This window comes from Strix aluco, chromosome 9 (genome assembly GCF_031877795.1).
Source record: "Strix aluco isolate bStrAlu1 chromosome 9, bStrAlu1.hap1, whole genome shotgun sequence".
Lineage (NCBI taxonomy): Eukaryota > Metazoa > Chordata > Aves > Strigiformes > Strigidae > Strix > Strix aluco.
In genome coordinates, this window is record NC_133939.1 from 17,241,777 (window position 1) to 17,258,721 (window position 16,945).

Consider the following 16,945-nt stretch of genomic DNA (forward strand, 5'->3'; position numbering starts at 1 on the left):
ATGTCTAAAATTCTGATTGTGAGATGGTCCAATTAAAATGTATTTTTCTTCTTTTACAGTTCTATTTGTTATATCTGTGATAGTTCTTTATGTCTTCATATTCTTCATCATGTTGCATCCTGTTGAATCTATTGACACATTTCTTGAGGTAAGATTCAGCGGATATGAAGGCATCTGTACTTCCTAGGATAACTGATTGGCTGCTTTTTGGGCAAGCTTGAACCCTTTAGAGCTTTACCTTTGCATCTCAGGGGGGAGGGGCAGAATTTATAACTCTGAACCTGTTTTGAATATGTGTTTATTTCATATCTGTGTTCCTAACCCCTGGCAACTTTTTCTCACAGCTCGTGTGTGTGCCATATGAGTGGCGCCTAAGAATTCTCATCATTGTTATTCTCAATGCAATTGTATCCGTGCTGACGGAGGTAAGACATTCAAATGGAAGAAATATTTGTCTGTTAAGTGGTTTGGTTTTTTTCAGGGTACACGTTTATCTTTTATTTAGAAGGTCTCTCTTCACAGCATGCCAGTGTAAGTGGCCACTGTTTTCTTGTTAAGTCTGTATTCCTAAAAATGTCCTTGTAGGCTAGATTTAAGGTGTCAAGGTTTTCTATGTTTAAAAGCCTAATTTTAAAGCCTTTTTTATTAATTAAGAAGAGGGGGGGAAGTTGAAAGACTTATAAATTATTTCAACTGTTTCATGAGACAATACTCTCCATATTTATTTGCTGCATTAATTAGTTCAGAATAACATAACATAGTAAAGAGCTACATAAAATCCTTAGAGGAGCCCATCTTCATTCAGCTGGATCATACACATAGCTTATTGTTCAGAATAATTCAGGTGTATATAACTTGTTCATCTAATCTGATCCAAGTCCAGAAGTAGAGATGTTTATGCAGATCTTTTTTTTCCAGCCCTGAGCTTGTCCAAAGTCAATCACTCTGGATATTGACCTCTTCTGCTGTAATTCCAGAGTTAATGTGGGCAGAAACATGCCCTACCTTTCATCCAGGTACCCCTATGTTGTTTCCAAGAATCGAAGTTTGACAGACACATCTTCCAGAAGGAGTCTGGATTCGAAGTCAGTCATTTATTCCTGTGGTTAGTTCTTCTCCCTGTTAAATTGATGCCTTATTTCCAACCTGAATACATTTGTGTTTTGGTTGCAGCCATTAGTCACTCTTTTTTTCTGCAAGATGAAAAAGCCTTTCAATGTTATGTGGCACTTGCACACTACAATTATCTGGTTTTAGTGTATAACATTTTCTGCAGCTTCTAGTCAGTATTTCCATTAGTATGTGAGGGATTGCTATCAAGGTAACCAGAATAATGTTTGCTTGGATCATACTGTTTTGGCCTTTGAAGATTACTACAGCATTAATACTCTTTCCAGTTGACTAGTTTTTTCCCTTTTATTTGTGACTTAGTAAAAATAAAATCAACCAAGTTTTTTATGGATACTTTAATCAAAATTATCAAGGCTTTGTGTTCAAAATGTTCCAAATAGAATTTGCAATATATGCTATTGCATTGCTGCGTATTGGAACATGTTTTTCAGTGTTTTCACATGATAGGCAATAACTTGTCTTTTCCAAAACATGGCAGTAATACTAATTTTTTGGCCTTTGCCTTGTTGTTAAGAAGTTTATTCTCTCCTAAAGATCCTGTGCCTTTCTTACATTGTCCTATATTTACTCTAACCCTGCTTGTGATGTTTTCTTTTATGCCCTTTAATTATTTCATTTTTTTGTACTACTAAACTCTTAATAGGTTTTTTGCCTACTTTTATTAATTAAAAGATAAATTTTATGTATATTGCTCTCTTTGCTACTGAAACAAAACAGTTATTCTGACGCTGCAGAATCGTGACTTTTTTGACTTCTCATAAATATAAAACAAACCTCCTAGGTAGACATATTTTCTTCCTGTTTACTTTTTCTAGTCAGTTTTGCTGTTTTTATTACTGTCTCTGGGAAATCAGCTTTTCTTAAGCACTAGGATTATTCCTTGGAATTGAGCTTTGTGTTGATACATGAAGTGTAAATAGGTGGTGGTTAAAATTTTCAGTCCAGTGATAAACGTTACTGAGAGAAATAAACTTACCTTCTGCTGAAAAATTACTTTGTTCTGCAGGTGATCTTTCTCTTATACAGTCTGGTCATGTTTCTGTTCTGGAAGTGTAAGGGCTCCCATAGAAAGTCTGTACAGTGTGTCAATCCATGTATCAGCACGTGCCTCTCAAGGACAGATGGTTTTCCTCTGGTTTAAATGTTCATAAGGTTCCACCCTTGGGCATTGTTGGTTGCCACATCAATCTGTAAACTTCTGAATTTCCACTAAGCATAAGCTACGCAATGTAATTACTGTAGAGTGTTTGCTTTCACCCAGTATTTCAACCCCCACCCACTCTTTTTCCTATGCAGGTTTGAGTTAGCATCTTTCAACACTTTAGTCAATTAACTGTCATTACCAAAACTGGTAGGATGATTTGTCACATTCCTTTTAAACAGACTTTCCTGTTTATCTTGTTGCCCATACTTTAGTAGTGGAATATAAGTACCTGTAACATTTAGTTTCCTTGACATTGTTTGGGATGTTCTACTTTGACTTAAAAATCTGTTTCTTCCACTTTCACTGTTAGTTGAATGCTTTGTTTAGATAGAGAGTTGTCTTCCTGTACAGCAGATGTCCAACAGAAGGATTGTCTAGTGATCCTCAAATCCCAAACCTTGTTTTACGATCACGCTTCACCTTCTGTAACTTCAGCCTGCTTTTGTTCCACCTTTTGAACTGTATTTGTCCAACTCCAGCAGTATTACTTTAGACTCCCTGAAGCTTTTTCATGTGGTGCCAACTCATTAGGCCCAGTCACAGGCTATTTCATTCCTTCACTTCCAGTATAGCTTATTGCCTTTCTGTCCTCCTGTGCCTGTCTGGATTTTCTGCTCACTACACAGTTACTGAGTAGCACAGGTCATATTCTGAGTATCTAGGAAAAGCTGCTGGTGGCATCTCCTTATTTCTTTTAGCAAGGTACTCTGTATGTATATCACCTAGAGTTTGTTCTGCTGAGAATAATCCCTCAGTAATTGCCTCTTAATTGTCTCATCATGATGAGATACGTAAGGGATTGGATCTATCTTCTTTTGTCACACTTGCCAGTTTGACACTTGTGTCACACTACAATCACATGTAGTTTCTTCATTGCTTCTGCAACAGGAATTGTTTCTGACTGTGGTTGTCCCAAACATGTTTTCTGAAATACTGTGTAAAGCTTCTGCTTCTTCCATGTGGGTGCCAGACTAGGTTAACAAAGCACGCATATTCTTTCTACCAGATGATAGAAAATATTGCATAACAAAGGCAGATCCTAGCAGATGTTCCTCCTTACCCCTGATGCCTGGTATAGACATACTTAAACCAGACTGGCTGCAAGAAATGAATGTCTAACAAGCTGAAGATTTGTTGGCAAATGCTTTATAAAAGCAATATAAAAGTTTGGTATATCATAAAATCATAAGCATTATAAAATCAGTTACAAAAGTCTGGCTAGTCAGCTCCCCTTTCTCAATAGCAGAGGTTAGATGTTAGAAATGGAACCTGTCCAAAGAGCAGAGCTGTAGGCTCAAGGCCATGGAAGATACAGGTTCACACCTGTGTTGCCGGATTTGTTGAGGGCTTTCGAGTCCGCCCACACAGCCGTATGAGAATAACCAGATGTACTGAACATACTGTTCAACTTCTGCCTTCTTTTCCAAAATCTGGAATGGCTCCTACAGGATTCCTTCAGACCTCCTGCTGATGGCTCAGCTTTGCCACCCCACTGAAGCTTTTCTGGGAATGTCACTTGTTTAAAACAAACTATGAACAAAGCATAGCTCCAGCATGAAGTACACCATAATGTTAAAGATGGTTTGAGGGGAAGCAGCTTTAAGCACTCATGTCTGTGGTGCTTCACAGGTTTTTTGGAGTATTGAAACACATTAAGAATGTGTATTTATGATTTTTATCAATATTGATGGATGCAGTTTTGGTCATTGTTGCTGTTGATCTAAAGTACATGTTCATATTCTTAAATCCCATGTGAGCACTTTAAGAATGAAAATGTTTATCACTTAAGTACTGACAAGTAATGTAAACTCTCCATTTTGCCTGGCACTGATTTAGTTATGCCTAACACACTATTTCAGGTTTTATTTGTAATGTGCACACTAACAAATGATCATTAGTTTCTTTAATTCTTCCCACTCACTGCAATGTCTCACAGAATGTCCTCCTTGATATGATCCTTTGGAAGGTTGTGTTCAATCGAGAAAAACAAGGAGAATATCGCCTCACCATACCCCAGCCGCCTCAGGTTGGAGACTAGTATTTTGCTGTCATCATTTGAGTGCATGCAGATTAATGCAGTTTTGTCTTTTTATGATCTGTTAAGTGTCTGTTGCCTTATCTTAAGCTTAAGAGTGCTTAAATTAGATTTCTGTAACTAGGATATTAAAAGGAAAGGCTTCTGGTTTTATATTTTTCTCCTTGTTGACACTTAAAGAATTTAGCTCTGTATACAAGAACTGCGAAGCAAACCCAGAGGATTGCTTTTAAGTCTTTTCTCACCTTATCTTCAGTTTGCACATTAGCAAATCTTTTTTGCGTTGTCACAAGTTAGCATGCCAGGACTGGGAATGTCTTGATTTGCTTGGAAATAGAATTGCTGATGCTGGGTCTAATCCAGTACTTTGTTAAATTAATATGGTTTAGAGTTTTAGATCATTGTCTGAGAACAGTAATTTATAGCACGTACAAATGAAACAAAAAAAATGCAAATGAGAGTACATTATTACTACTTCAGATGTTTAGGAGACTGAAGGATTTAGCTTCTGCTTTTCAGGTGATCGTGAATCTTGGTCTGGTCTGGCCCTTCTGTCATTAATACATGAAGGAAATCTATGCGAATCTCATAAAAACTAGCTTTTTCTTTAAGCTTGTTGGCTTATTGCTTTTAGCTGGTTGTACATTTGTTCTTGCTAGAATTACAATGGTTTATTTCTCAGCACTAAATTTTATAGATGTATTCATTTCAGATTTACATTTATCCTTTTGAGACTGTTCAAGAATGAATTGCTTTGTGTTCACTGAAGAATGGAAGTTGTGCTTAAGGATCATGTTTGGTTCAGTTCACCAGTTGATAGAAATTCAGAGCATGAAGAAACCACAGAATTAGAATATATCTCCGTTACAATGTCAGCCCTGCAGATGATAGGTGCTCTGTCTAGACATGAGAGGGATCCAGTCTTGAGCATGAGAAATGGTGTTTCTCTTCTCCAGCTAGTTAAGTTACATGTATTTAGGACTGGGAGAGGGAAAATAGGAAGGAAGACTTAAGTTTAATAATTTGTGTCTGTTTTAATAACTACTAATGCCTGTAGGACTTAGGTTTCACAGTGGCAGCAAGTTAAATTCTGCTACTTTTGGCTGGCTGCCTTCAGTTAAACAGTTCAGTGCTTAAAAAGTGTTTTGAGATTCTGGGAATTTGACTGCTTTTTCTAGACCAGGCTTTTATTCTTCAGTAGTAACATCATTTAATGGTGCCTGTTATACCTGTGTTTATTGAAACTATTATTTTATGTATAAAAGCTGTTGGTGACCTTAGATGTTACAATAATGCAGAATACCTGTTTTTTCTTAATGTTTTTAAAATGTCATTGCTATCATAGTATAGAAAAGATGACACAACAGAAGAATTTCTGTACTACACTTTCTAGGTCCGATGTGATAATGAAATAGTAAATTAGAAACTAAAATAATAGTTTTTCTTCTAGTGATTTACTGTACTGTTAGATTAATTTTTTCTTATGGTAATCCAATTTTCAAATCTGTTTACTTCTGCAGGAGGCTGTGGATCGCTGTGGAGTCTGTTTCCTTTCTTCCCTGTTTGGCTGTAGAGAGAAGACACCAAAAGCCAAGTATATGCATCTAGCTCAGGAACTGCTGGTTGATCCAGAATGGCCACCAAAACCCAGAACAACAACAGAAGCAAAAGTACCATCCCAAGAAAATGGTTCATATCAAATCATCACTGTAACATAACAGTGGATCTTGGTGACATGTGTCTTTAGTAGTATTCAGAAGAATGTAATTTTAAGGCTTTATTTGAAATTACAGTACACTAAATGTCAAAGTCTAATGCAGATGTTTCCAGCTGTTTTGTCTCTCTGAATACAAAGTTCCGAGTCAGACATCTTATGGCTATACATTTTAAAAATGTAGGTTCCCTTAGGCAGAACAGAAATGATTGTGTTCCTTCCACCTTCTTTTAAACTTCATTATTCCTAAATGAGATGTATTTGAAGGTTTAAACTGCAGGGCAGTTAAAACAGGTTCATTTTATTTGCCTGGAGTATCTTAATCATTGTTCTAACCTGCTTACCTGGGCACATGTTCATGTAAACCCTATGATGTAATGGTCTCATGGTAGTAGTAGAGGCACATAACCTTGTCATGTTTTGGTTTTGGTGTTTTTTTTTTAATATTCACTGTTGAAAAGCTTTGTGCCTCAGAATGGTTCTAAAGTTCTGGTGTGTGTACCTCTAAGTTTGTCCCTATTAGTAAGGACTGTCTCCAGGTGTAATGTTTGGGTTATAAGTTTAATTCTTTAGTCTGCCACAGCAGGAATTGGGAATGCTATAGAAGCAATATGCTCTGTCCTTAAGAGGAAAGCACATTGCTTTTCAAGTGGGTTCTTAGCTGCCTTTCTGGCTAACCCCAAGGAAGGGCTTAGGTAGCCTCCAGAGGGGGAGGCATTTGGCTACACTCTAAAGTTTTTGGAGAAGGAAGGCTGGAGAATCTTAACACTTTCTTCTGTCTCATGTTTTATTACATTTAGCTATGCATTTCTCCACAGACCTTTCTTCTTCCAGCAGAAGGGTTAGATTATCCATTTGTGGACCATGATTTATTTGTAAATCTTAAGATAGTTTTCCTATATACCTTGAAGTAGTAAGACCAGAGTTACTGCTGCAAGGGAAATGAGGGTGGGAGGGAGGAATATTTTCACATGCCCACGCTTGGGGTTTGTGCATGTTGAAAACATACGCATTTCAAAGAGTCTGCTAATGTCTTAAGCACTATATGTAGCTGTATGAAACAAAATTAAGAAAAAATAGATGAACTAAAATCTGTCTTGCTGCAGAACTATAAGGCTTATATGGATTTTATTTATTTAAAAAAAAATAAAAGCTTGCATCACCAATAATGCTGCTTAAGCACCTGGGGTAGCGATACATCATTTTGCCATTAGGCGGTGTCAAAACACAAGATGGCTAGAAAAATAGGTCTGCAAAGATGTAGAGGCAGGCATTGTCTTCACACACAAAGCTTAAAACTTTTCTTTTTCTTTTAAAACCACAAATTACTTATCTCCAAACCATCTTCAACTTGCTAAACTTTCAGAAGAGTCTTCTTTGATGTTTTTGTGAAGATGATAAAGTATTGACTCGTGATCAGTCTGATTTGACCAGATGCAAATGACTGGTTCAGACACCTCCAAGCTTTAGGAGGGGATTTGGAGAAGTCACGATTCTGTAGAGATCCTTTAGAGAAGGGAGTCGGGTCCTCTAGAGTAGTTGAGGAAGGAGTGGAAGGAGGGCCCCAAACTCCCTGGCCACCTGCGATCATTCTGAAATTGTGCATATTCTGATGATGGAATTTGAGGGGGTGTTTTGTTTTGTTTTAAATTCCTGTGGAGACAATTGCATTCCACCATTGTTTTAATAACGGGAATTTTTCAGGTCGGGCCTAATTCCCTTGTCTGTTCTGTAAGGCAGTATGGACAGTGTCCCCCGCTGTTCATGTTATGGTTTCTGCAGTGTTGAACATACTGTGCCAATGGGGAATTTTAAAGTGGTGCTAAATGGTTTGGAAGACTTCTTCCTAGAACTTGGGGGTTTAAGTTTTAGCACTTGCTCCTCACAAATGGTATGCCTATGGTGTACTATCCTCCAGTCCAGCTGTCAACTCTTCCTGATTATTTTTTTTGTTGTTGTTGTTTGCTTTTGAGGGGTGGAGCAGGAGGAAGGGGGAAGTGGTTTGCTTAGCATTCATTCAATAGAGCAATGTAAAAGTCTTATTATCCTGGCTTCTTATGGTCATAAACGTCGAACAACATCGGTAGCTTTTAAGGGGTCTGCAATTGTGGATTTGGATCAATTTATTAATAATGAACTTGAGTCAGTTGGCTACTTTCTGTCAATGTTGATTTTACAAAATCTTTGTACCATGGAATAATTGATGAAGAGTAATTCTCAACTGCGTAAGTAGTATTCAAATTTAAAGAAAAATAATATTTAAGTTGAGAAATGTTGTGAAGCTATGCATCTTGGACCTGGGAGCTGTGACTTATCCTTAAACACACAAGCTTTTACTTTCCATTTCACTGACCGTTTTAACTCGGCTGTTCCATCAGAAATGAAAGAAAATATTTGTGTCTTTCCCTTTTATATGCTTTTGCTTAATGCTTTCTCTAAACTGATAATTTCTCTCAGCTTGTTTGGTTTCTGAAGCTAGTATTTCAATCTTACTCTATTAGACTTACCTAGACAGTGAGGAGGAAACAGCTTATTAAGGTGGGCTTGTCTTCAGAGAACGTTTTTGGGAAACCTTACTAAAAACTGAAATTGCCAAATGTCTTCACTTGATTGAGTGACTAATGGGTCATGAGCCTATTAAACTTGAATATTTTGCAAATGGGAGCTAGTTTCCTCAAGGTATGGATTCAGAGTTCATAAATGTTCTTGAGGTTGCATGCTTGAGCTCTGACCTATTTGCTTCTGACGCTTAGTCAAGAATAATAAATCAGCTTTTCTGAGAATCCTTCTTGTTGTTGCAAGTTCAGCCACAAAATAAGCTTTTGCATCTTCTGCAATTATTGGGATTTATGCCTTCCTGCCCAAGAGCTGAGTTTGGCCACCTATAATTTTTCTCATTTTGAGCAGTTTACTTCTTCTGGTTTTCAGAAATGCAGCAAACTAGATCTGCACTAGTGTATTCAGTTCCTGCTTTGAAGTAAGATGAAATTCAGTTTTTAGTGAAAAGAATCTCTTCTCATGTTCATCTTGGAAGTCTGAATTCGGGTGAACAGACCAATTTAGTGAGCTCCACTAGATACTTGGTAGACATTTTCTTCCTGCTGTATATTTTGGCCTTACATTGAGGAGTTTGATTTATTATTAAATTATTTGTGTATGCAGACTTTAATCTGTACGTATTTTACTTTGATGTATTAGGATTTGTAAATATTACTGATTTTTAAATATTATTTATGCACATACTTAAAGGACTGGTCTATCCAGAAAAGCAATTGCTAAATAATAAATGTTCCTTGTTAGAAATAAATTGCAGGATCATTAAATTGTATATCCCTCAGGGTTATTTTTAAAGTTTTTTTTCTCTTCCCTTCAGATTCAATTAGCAGTAACTCTAGTTTCATTTATTATAGAACTAAATCTACTGTAAAAAGAAAATGCTGCGAATAATGCTTGAGTAGAAGCGGCTAAAACACCCACAGAACTGACTGTCCATATTCATCCTAACTTTAAATTGGAAACTCTTACTGTTGCACTTTTAAAAGCTGTTGGATTTTTAATTCTATTTATTTTTTTCTTTCTTCATGAAGGTTGTGCTGAACAGTCATCCCAAATTGGGTAAATAATCCTGTACTGTATATGTATATACAGTATAATACTAAGCAGATGTGGAGTCCTTTTTATGCTGCAAATTTTTAATGCTTATGTTGGTCGTCACAAAATGAGAGAGCTAAAGTTCTGTAGGATTTCTCCCATGAAATTCTGAATTGTAAACTTAGGTTTTTGTACGTCTAAGGGAAAGCTGTGGGTTTTTGACAATTTTTAGAGTCTTGAATATGTTGATTTTATACAGTAAAGCTTCAGGTTTTTAAAGCTATTTTCAACAAACTGCAGCTTGTTTGATAATTATGTAAACCAGAAATTACTCAGTTTGTCATGAATTCCTCAAGCCTAACACAGATTAAAAGGTTCATCATTACAGCGCTCTCTAGAAGCTCAGCTTCCTTTTTATTTTTAAATCTGAAATGATGCTACATCTTTGTATTTAAAATATGTATTGCTGCTCTAGAATGGTACCCTGTTGTCAAGAGGCATACATAAATAACTGTACAATAGAGTTGTAAATAGACTTGTAAATCATTTTTGTGACTGAAGCTCTTTGAAAAATAAAATTAAAATGAACAGATATTTTAACTCTTTTCATTAGTTTTGTGAAATTGTTCTTTATACAGTTAGATCCAAAGCTTGTTGCAGAATACAAATTGACTCCCACTGATGTCATGGGTATCTTGTTCAGTGCCTCTGCGTTTTGGAGGCTGGGGCTGGAGAAGTGTGCATGCTGCGTGCTAGCAGGTCCGCAGTGGGATCATACTGACTGTACTTTCACCTGGTGGCTTATGAAAGCCATTTTAAAGTCGGACCTTGTACAAGTGATAGCAGCTTGTTTCTACCTTCTGTTATCCAGATGTTCCTTCTGTTCCTTAACACGTGGGAGGCATTATCTTGAAAAAACTCTTGGGCAAATGTTCCTGGTTGTGAGCTGTCACTGTTGTTGCAGTCGTCTTCAGAAAAATCACACAGAAATGAAGATATCTTTTTCCATCCTGCGACTTGCCTTCCATTTAAATATTCATTGGCAAAGCACATTATTTTAAACTTGAAGACAAGATACTTGATACACCTGGTTACTTGATTACAAAAACCTAATCTTTCAATTTTGAAGCTAATATTTTGCTGTCTTAAAGCTTTTCTCTCTTCAGAATCTTTCAGGCTTTAGGTTTTGTTGGCCTGTGACTCCAGAAGACCTGGAGGAAAAACAGAAGCCACATGGGTCAATCCTGGATTGTTTAGTCAAAGCGTTAAATAAAAAACTTCATTCCTTACTCAAATTGCTTTGACACCAATCCTCCAAGAAAGTAAAAGTCAGAGCAGCCTTTTGAAGGTACATTTCAGTCACTTGGTTGTTCAAAGCAGATGTGTCCACTCGAAAACCCAATCCACCTGTGTAGCAGACTGTGGTGAAACTAACAAATTGGAAATTTCTGATCATAATTCATGTTGAAATGTAGATTTCTGACTTTACCCAGATTTGCACTGGGTTGGTTGAAGCACATACTCCAGTCTGAACACTGTCAAAGAAGCTACAAGTGTGTTTTGTGCTGTTGCACGTGTGACTTCAAACTTTCTCCTGTTCTGTGAGTGGTCTCAAATTCTACTTTTGGAGTTGCACACAACCTATGGAAGCTTATTGCTTACACAACTGAATGTAGGCAAAATCTGCTGAAACCTAAAATATTCTTTAAACATTCACAGTAGTTAAGCAAATATGGGTGAAAGTGTTATCTAGAGGATGCGTTTTGCTGGTTTACTTCCCATTTAAAGTGCAGAATCATGGTGAAGCCTGATTGCCTGCTATTCTCCTAGTAAGTTCCTCTAAAAAGCAGATAAGTTTCTAAGGTACAGTTCAAAACTCCTTTTTCATGCTCATCTAAGTTTAGAAACTTGCAAGAAAGTAAAAAAGCACCATAGTAAATGATACATGTGCTCAGTATTCTATGAAACTAAGTTCAAAACTGATTGTGACTTACTATAGTAACAGTATTAACGTATCACTTCTGGCATCCTTTCATAGTCTTGAGAAACGCTAAGGGGGTGGTAGAAAGGGAAAGAGTCTGTAGACCAGAACATGGTAAATGACCAGCCAGGCTGGTGTCCTTTCTGGAATGCCAGGTGTCTCATGTGAGAGTTTGAGAAAACTTTAATGCACAGGAATGTATAATTATGACCCTTATGTGGACCTTACTGTTCTCTACTGTTAAAATCTTCAGTTATGGAAGTTTAAATACTCCTTCAAAAAAATACTGTTAGCAGCTCTAGATGTTTGAGATCCATAGGATTATCCAGTTCCTGTGCCAGTCATGTGCTTGTGGCCTTAATCTCTTGCAAAGAATTTCTACCATTTCATTGCAAAAATGTGTGTCTTCTAGCACTGCTGAGTGTCTAAGCTTGTCTCATTGAATACTCTCACCTTTTGTTACGTGACCAGGAAAACAGACATCCCCAGTCTATAGTCTAGCATTAGCCTGTTTCTTATTTTACGGACTCTGGCCTGCAGTCATGCCCTCTGAGGGACCTGCATTTGCAGTCTGTAGCATAACAGTTTGGGGTTTTTTGTTTGTTTTTTTTTTCCCCCCTATTTGGTTTCTAGATCCTTTTTCTCTTGTCTCACTGAATCCTGTAGGTTCTCCTGTGGTCTTGGGTTGAGTTGGTGCAGGTTGAGATGCCAGTCAGGGCTTGAAACCAAAATTTCTTGGTGCGTTTCTGCCCTGCATGGAAGGTTGTGCTCAGGCACCACCCAGAAGCGGCTCGGCAGCTGCCGGCTCCACGTGCTGTGGGCTGAGGTGTGTGCCCTGGGTGTGCTCATCAGTGTGCTGAGGTGGGGATGGGTAGGATTGGGGACAGGCTGCCTTACAAGTTCATTGAGGTGAAGGCATCACTGGTTTATGAGAGATGGTTGGTTTTGGGCTGGGGGGATTACTAGGAGGGCAAGATTCTCTGAAAGATTCTTCTTTGACATGGAAAAGTCCTTTAGAAGGGTGAAATCTCACGATCTTTTTCTGGTGAGTTAGCCTCATTGAAAGAGTTGTAGAAGGCCCAGTAAGAGCTTGCTTTGCAGCACCACATTGCTGGTAGTTGATACCACTGGATGCTGTGTCCTTCCCTTCCCAAGGAAGGGATGTAGATTGTACCAGTCTTCAGTACTCTGAACCTAACCAAGAATTTTTTTACTGTTTTTTTTTTTTTTTTAAGTACTTCCTTTTGCTTTTTTTGGTGCAGCAGCTGTTTTTGATCCATGGTGGTATGTTCTTGTCAGCAGTTCAGGCATGTGAGGAGTTCTGCTACCCAACCTGACTTCTTTTTAAGTGATGGGGTTTGTACCCACGTCTGTGGGGTTGATATGGGAGAGCTTCATCCTTGCCCCTGGAAAAGGGTATGTTGAGATGGAGCTGCTCTCTTCCCCCGGTGTTCTTGGTGCTGAAGACTGACATGATGGTGTTGGCTATTCCAGTTACATCTGCAGAACTTGCTCAGCTATTCCAGCAGTCCCAGCTGCTGCTTCTCCTGCTGATCAGCCAGGTGCTTGACTTCCAGGTTTCTGATATACTTGGACTTGCTGATTTCACTAAGGAAGTATTTCTAAACTGTGGATCTCTGTTTGACTTGCTCTCTTAAATATTATCGTTATAGCTACAATGATTGCTTTCCTGTTCCTTTTTTTGTTTGGAAATCTATACAACTTTCCAACTTTGTGACATGTTTCATGCAGATCTACCTTTATTGCTACAGCTTTCTAGCTAACTTCACGGCCCTTCTTTCCTCTCATTTCATCATATTTTTAATACCACTGATAACTTAGTATTGTGTTAAGCTGTTGAAATGAGACTCGTTGGTTATCAGAGGCTCACTACTGTCCCGTGCTACCTGAGTTCTTGTGTGTTATTTCAGGCTATGTCAAAAATAGCCTGTTGCTTCTTGTGTGTTCTTGGGCTGTTACAAGAAGCGATCACTTGCTAATGCTGAGAGATGATTTAACAGAACTGTGTGCTGTTTTGCTTTTGGCCACTTAAAATATAGAACACCCTTTGTACCTCCATTATCTATTTTTGCAGGCTGAACTGGAGTTTTAAACCTCAGGTAGCCTACAATAAGAAAATATTGTGGGTGCAGGACCTTTTGATAATTTTTTTTTTAAAGACTTTCTGTGTGTAACTTAGTATAATGCTTTTCTGTTTAAATAAATACATGCCTTATGACTACTTAGTTCCATCATGATTTTGATATGATTTTATTATACTTGACCTTGTATACTATATGTACAAATATAAACAAGGAATACTTGATTTACAAAAGAGCTTTATCTGTACTTCTCAGTGTAAGCTGTCCACCTTAAAAATATTTGCAGTCAACAGTAACAGATTTTGAAGTTTGCTTTCAAGCCAAGAGAAATCTTGCACACATTTGCAGGTTTTATGATATATTCACACAACTTTGGCTGCTAAGTTATTAACTACCTGTGATGAAATCCTGACTCTCTCTTATCTCTTGTAACAGCTTATGTTTCTGGCACTTCAACAAGGATGTTGGTGTTGCGTTTGTCAGTGATGATCAAGCTTTTCTTCCAGTTGGATGCATCTATTTGTCCTGAGAAGTGTGACTGCTCTTCAAAAAATGCAATTCATTGCTCTGGTCCTCACATAAAAGACCTGGAATCATTAAATCTGCCTTGCAACATGACAGAAATTCACATAACAGACACTAATGTAACATACTTGCGGGATGTTTTTTCTGGGATGGTGGAACTGCAGCATCTCATCTTGTCTTCAAACAACATCTCTCTGATTTCACCAATGGCTTTTAAAGACTTAAGAAGGCTAAAAGCCCTCAAACTGCTAGATAATAAGGTGGTTGAACTTCCCCCAGAAGTGTTTGATGACATGGTACAGCTTCAGCAATTGATCATTGAAAATAACAGGTTGAAATCCATCGAAGAAAATCTGTTTGACAAACTAGCTAGTTTGCAGGAGCTTTTCTTGAATAAAAACCAACTAACAGCACTTCCTAGTGGCATGCTGAAGAAACTTGCCAAACTCAAAGTACTGAACTTGTCAAGAAATTATTTGGCAGCACTGCCTAGAAATATATTTAGTGCGTTAAGCAGGCTTGAGAAGCTGATGCTGTATTTTAACAGGCTGTCTTCAATAGAGTCTGGTATGTTTGATAGCCTGAAGGAGCTGCTGGAACTCTTCCTGCATTCCAATAACATCCAGTCCATCGCCCCTGATGCATTTCATTGTCTTCATAAACTGAGAAGCCTAACGCTCTCCAGAAACAAGCTTGAGGTTTTGCCTCCTGGGCTCTTTTTGCACTTGCATGACCTCTCTAAATTGACCTTGTACAGGAACCCACTGAAGTCTCTTCCAGAAGTATTGTTTGGAGAAATGAGGCATCTTGGTAGCCTGTGGCTGTATCACACAAAGCTCTCAACAATACCAGATTTTGTGTTCAGTAACTTGACAAATTTAGAGCTTCTTGTGCTGAGTTTTAATCCAGAGCTTAGTGTTCTTCCTAAGAATGTATTCAGTGGTCTGAATAAACTGCGAGGCCTTTCTCTGCATACAAATAATATTTCCAGTTTGCCAGAGGGCATCTTCCTGAGCCTTCAGAAACTGCAGAACATTTCCCTTTTTGATAAGAGGCTTGAGGTTCTTCCTAGAAACCTCTTTCATAATCTCAAGCACCTTCAGAAAGTTTACCTGAATAGTACTAAACTGCAGTCTCTTCCTGGAGACTTCTTTACTGCTTCACCTGAGCTGCAAGAAGTCTTCCTTGATGACAACCCTTGGAAATGCGATTGCCAAATTCTTGGCTTCCAAGAGTGGCTCCAAAAGAGCATGGAGATAGTTAAAAATGTGCTATCTTTAGTGTGTCACAGCCCACTGACACTACAGAATATTTCTCTTGTAGCTCTAACAGTTGATCACCTGAAGTGCGTGCCAAGCACAGCCATTACATCCTGGACATTCAGCTCAACTTACTCCCAGACTTCAACTTCTCTTGTGACGGCACATTTAACATCATCTTGGGAGACTACTGTAGCAGCGGTGCCCGACATGGACACCAGCACACCCACATCAATTCCTCTTGCAACTCCAGGTTTTACCCACTCACATGGTGAAGATGTCAGACAGCCTAAGTTTCATTTCTCAGCTGTTCCAACCCAAACTTCTCCCAGCATCACAGTACAAACCAACAGTGTCAGAGGAATAGATTTAATGACTCTTGCCTGGTGGGATGGGTTGCCAGCCCGCAGGAGTGCTAAACCCTATTTTAATACTAGAGTTGCTTATTGTCAGCTATTCTTGTGCCTTCACAGTTTGATTTTAACACTCCAGACTGTAACCATTGTGCTCAGTCTATATGTGATGGGTAAAACCAGGCAACTCTTGCACTCCAAAAATATTCCTGCTCAGCCTGTAGTTCTGGTAACATTTTTAAGAAGATAGAGAATATCATCCAAAGAGAGGATTAGAAGCATTGTTTTGGATGCATTTCAAGCAATTGGACAGTTGACACTTGATTTGGATATGGATTATGAATCTTCATAGCAAGAACCATAAAGACCTTGTCTTTACAGCATAATGAAAATGCGCTTTTATGTACCTTACAGTGTTTGCCAAAAGTGGTTGTAATCACTGTATATTGCTACAGCACTTGGTGTGTGAACCCAGAGGAAGAGCTGAAAGAAAATCTGTGGTCACCTTTACGTGTGTACTACTAGTTTCCTGCTCTGGACTGCAGCCCTGTCCCTGCCAGACACCACTGCCTGCTGTCAAGCTCATGCTGCTCCGATGGAAGTGGCATTGATGTAGGGAAGTCTACATAGGAACATGGCTTTAACCGGGCTTTAAAGGTTGCCTGTAGTACTCCAGACACTCTTATGCCTTTTGCTGCCTGCAATGTTTTGTCTCCTTATTGAGAAAACAAATGGTATTTTGGGGAGGAGATGCTGGAAAAGGCCTTTTAAAAATGGAGGTGGGGGCAGAATGGTATGGCGCAAGTGTCTTAGTTTTTGCTTTCTGTCCTCGGCCCCTTTCCAGGACATGGCAGGAGGAAGGGGAACCATTTAAAGCTAACAGGGCTTTCCTCTAGCTTAACCAGAGGAAGATAAGTAAGATGCTAGGCTAGGAAGTATAATCTTGATGTATTTTGTTGTTTGCTTGTTTTTCTGGAAACCTTGTAACATTACTAAAACTCTGAATTTTAAGTAAACACTTTCATCCTTAAACTTTGACCAGTGGTCTGA

The 16,945-nt window shown here is 38.3% G+C and overlaps 2 protein-coding genes across 6 annotated transcripts in view; both read left to right on the forward strand.

The window, feature by feature from the left end:
* ATP13A3 (ATPase 13A3) overlaps window positions 1–10,280 on the forward strand; it is a 62,334-nt gene extending 52,054 nt beyond the window's left edge. For 3 of the 5 annotated variants that reach the window (XM_074833921.1, XM_074833924.1, XM_074833922.1), the window contains 4 exons: window positions 60–148; window positions 345–425; window positions 4,272–4,361; window positions 5,891–10,280. In XM_074833921.1, the coding sequence (XP_074690022.1) occupies window positions 60–148; window positions 345–425; window positions 4,272–4,361; window positions 5,891–6,088 (458 nt within the window). In that variant the 3' untranslated portion in view covers window positions 6,089–10,280. Of the gene's footprint in view, window positions 1–59; window positions 149–344; window positions 426–918; window positions 1,106–4,271; window positions 4,362–5,890 lie in introns of all 5 variants that reach the window. The other 2 variants (XR_012624300.1, XM_074833925.1) reach the window with 2 other exon arrangements.
* On the forward strand, window positions 8,179–16,927 carry GP5 (glycoprotein V platelet). The gene is made up of 2 exons (XM_074833926.1): window positions 8,179–8,309; window positions 14,194–16,927. The coding sequence occupies exons 1-2, from the start codon at window positions 8,288–8,290 to the stop codon at window positions 16,143–16,145; spliced, it is 1,974 nt and encodes a 657-aa protein (XP_074690027.1). The 5' UTR covers window positions 8,179–8,287; the 3' UTR covers window positions 16,146–16,927.
* The last annotated feature ends 18 nt before the right edge of the window (window positions 16,928–16,945 follow it).

Coding starts and splice junctions, on each gene's coding strand:
- GP5 (XM_074833926.1), top strand. CDS start 8,288: ATGAAGAGTAATTCTCAACTGC. Junction 8,310..14,193: donor GAAGAGTAATTCTCAACTGC/GTAAGTAGTATT, acceptor CTCTTGTAACAG/CTTATGTTTCTGGCACTTCA.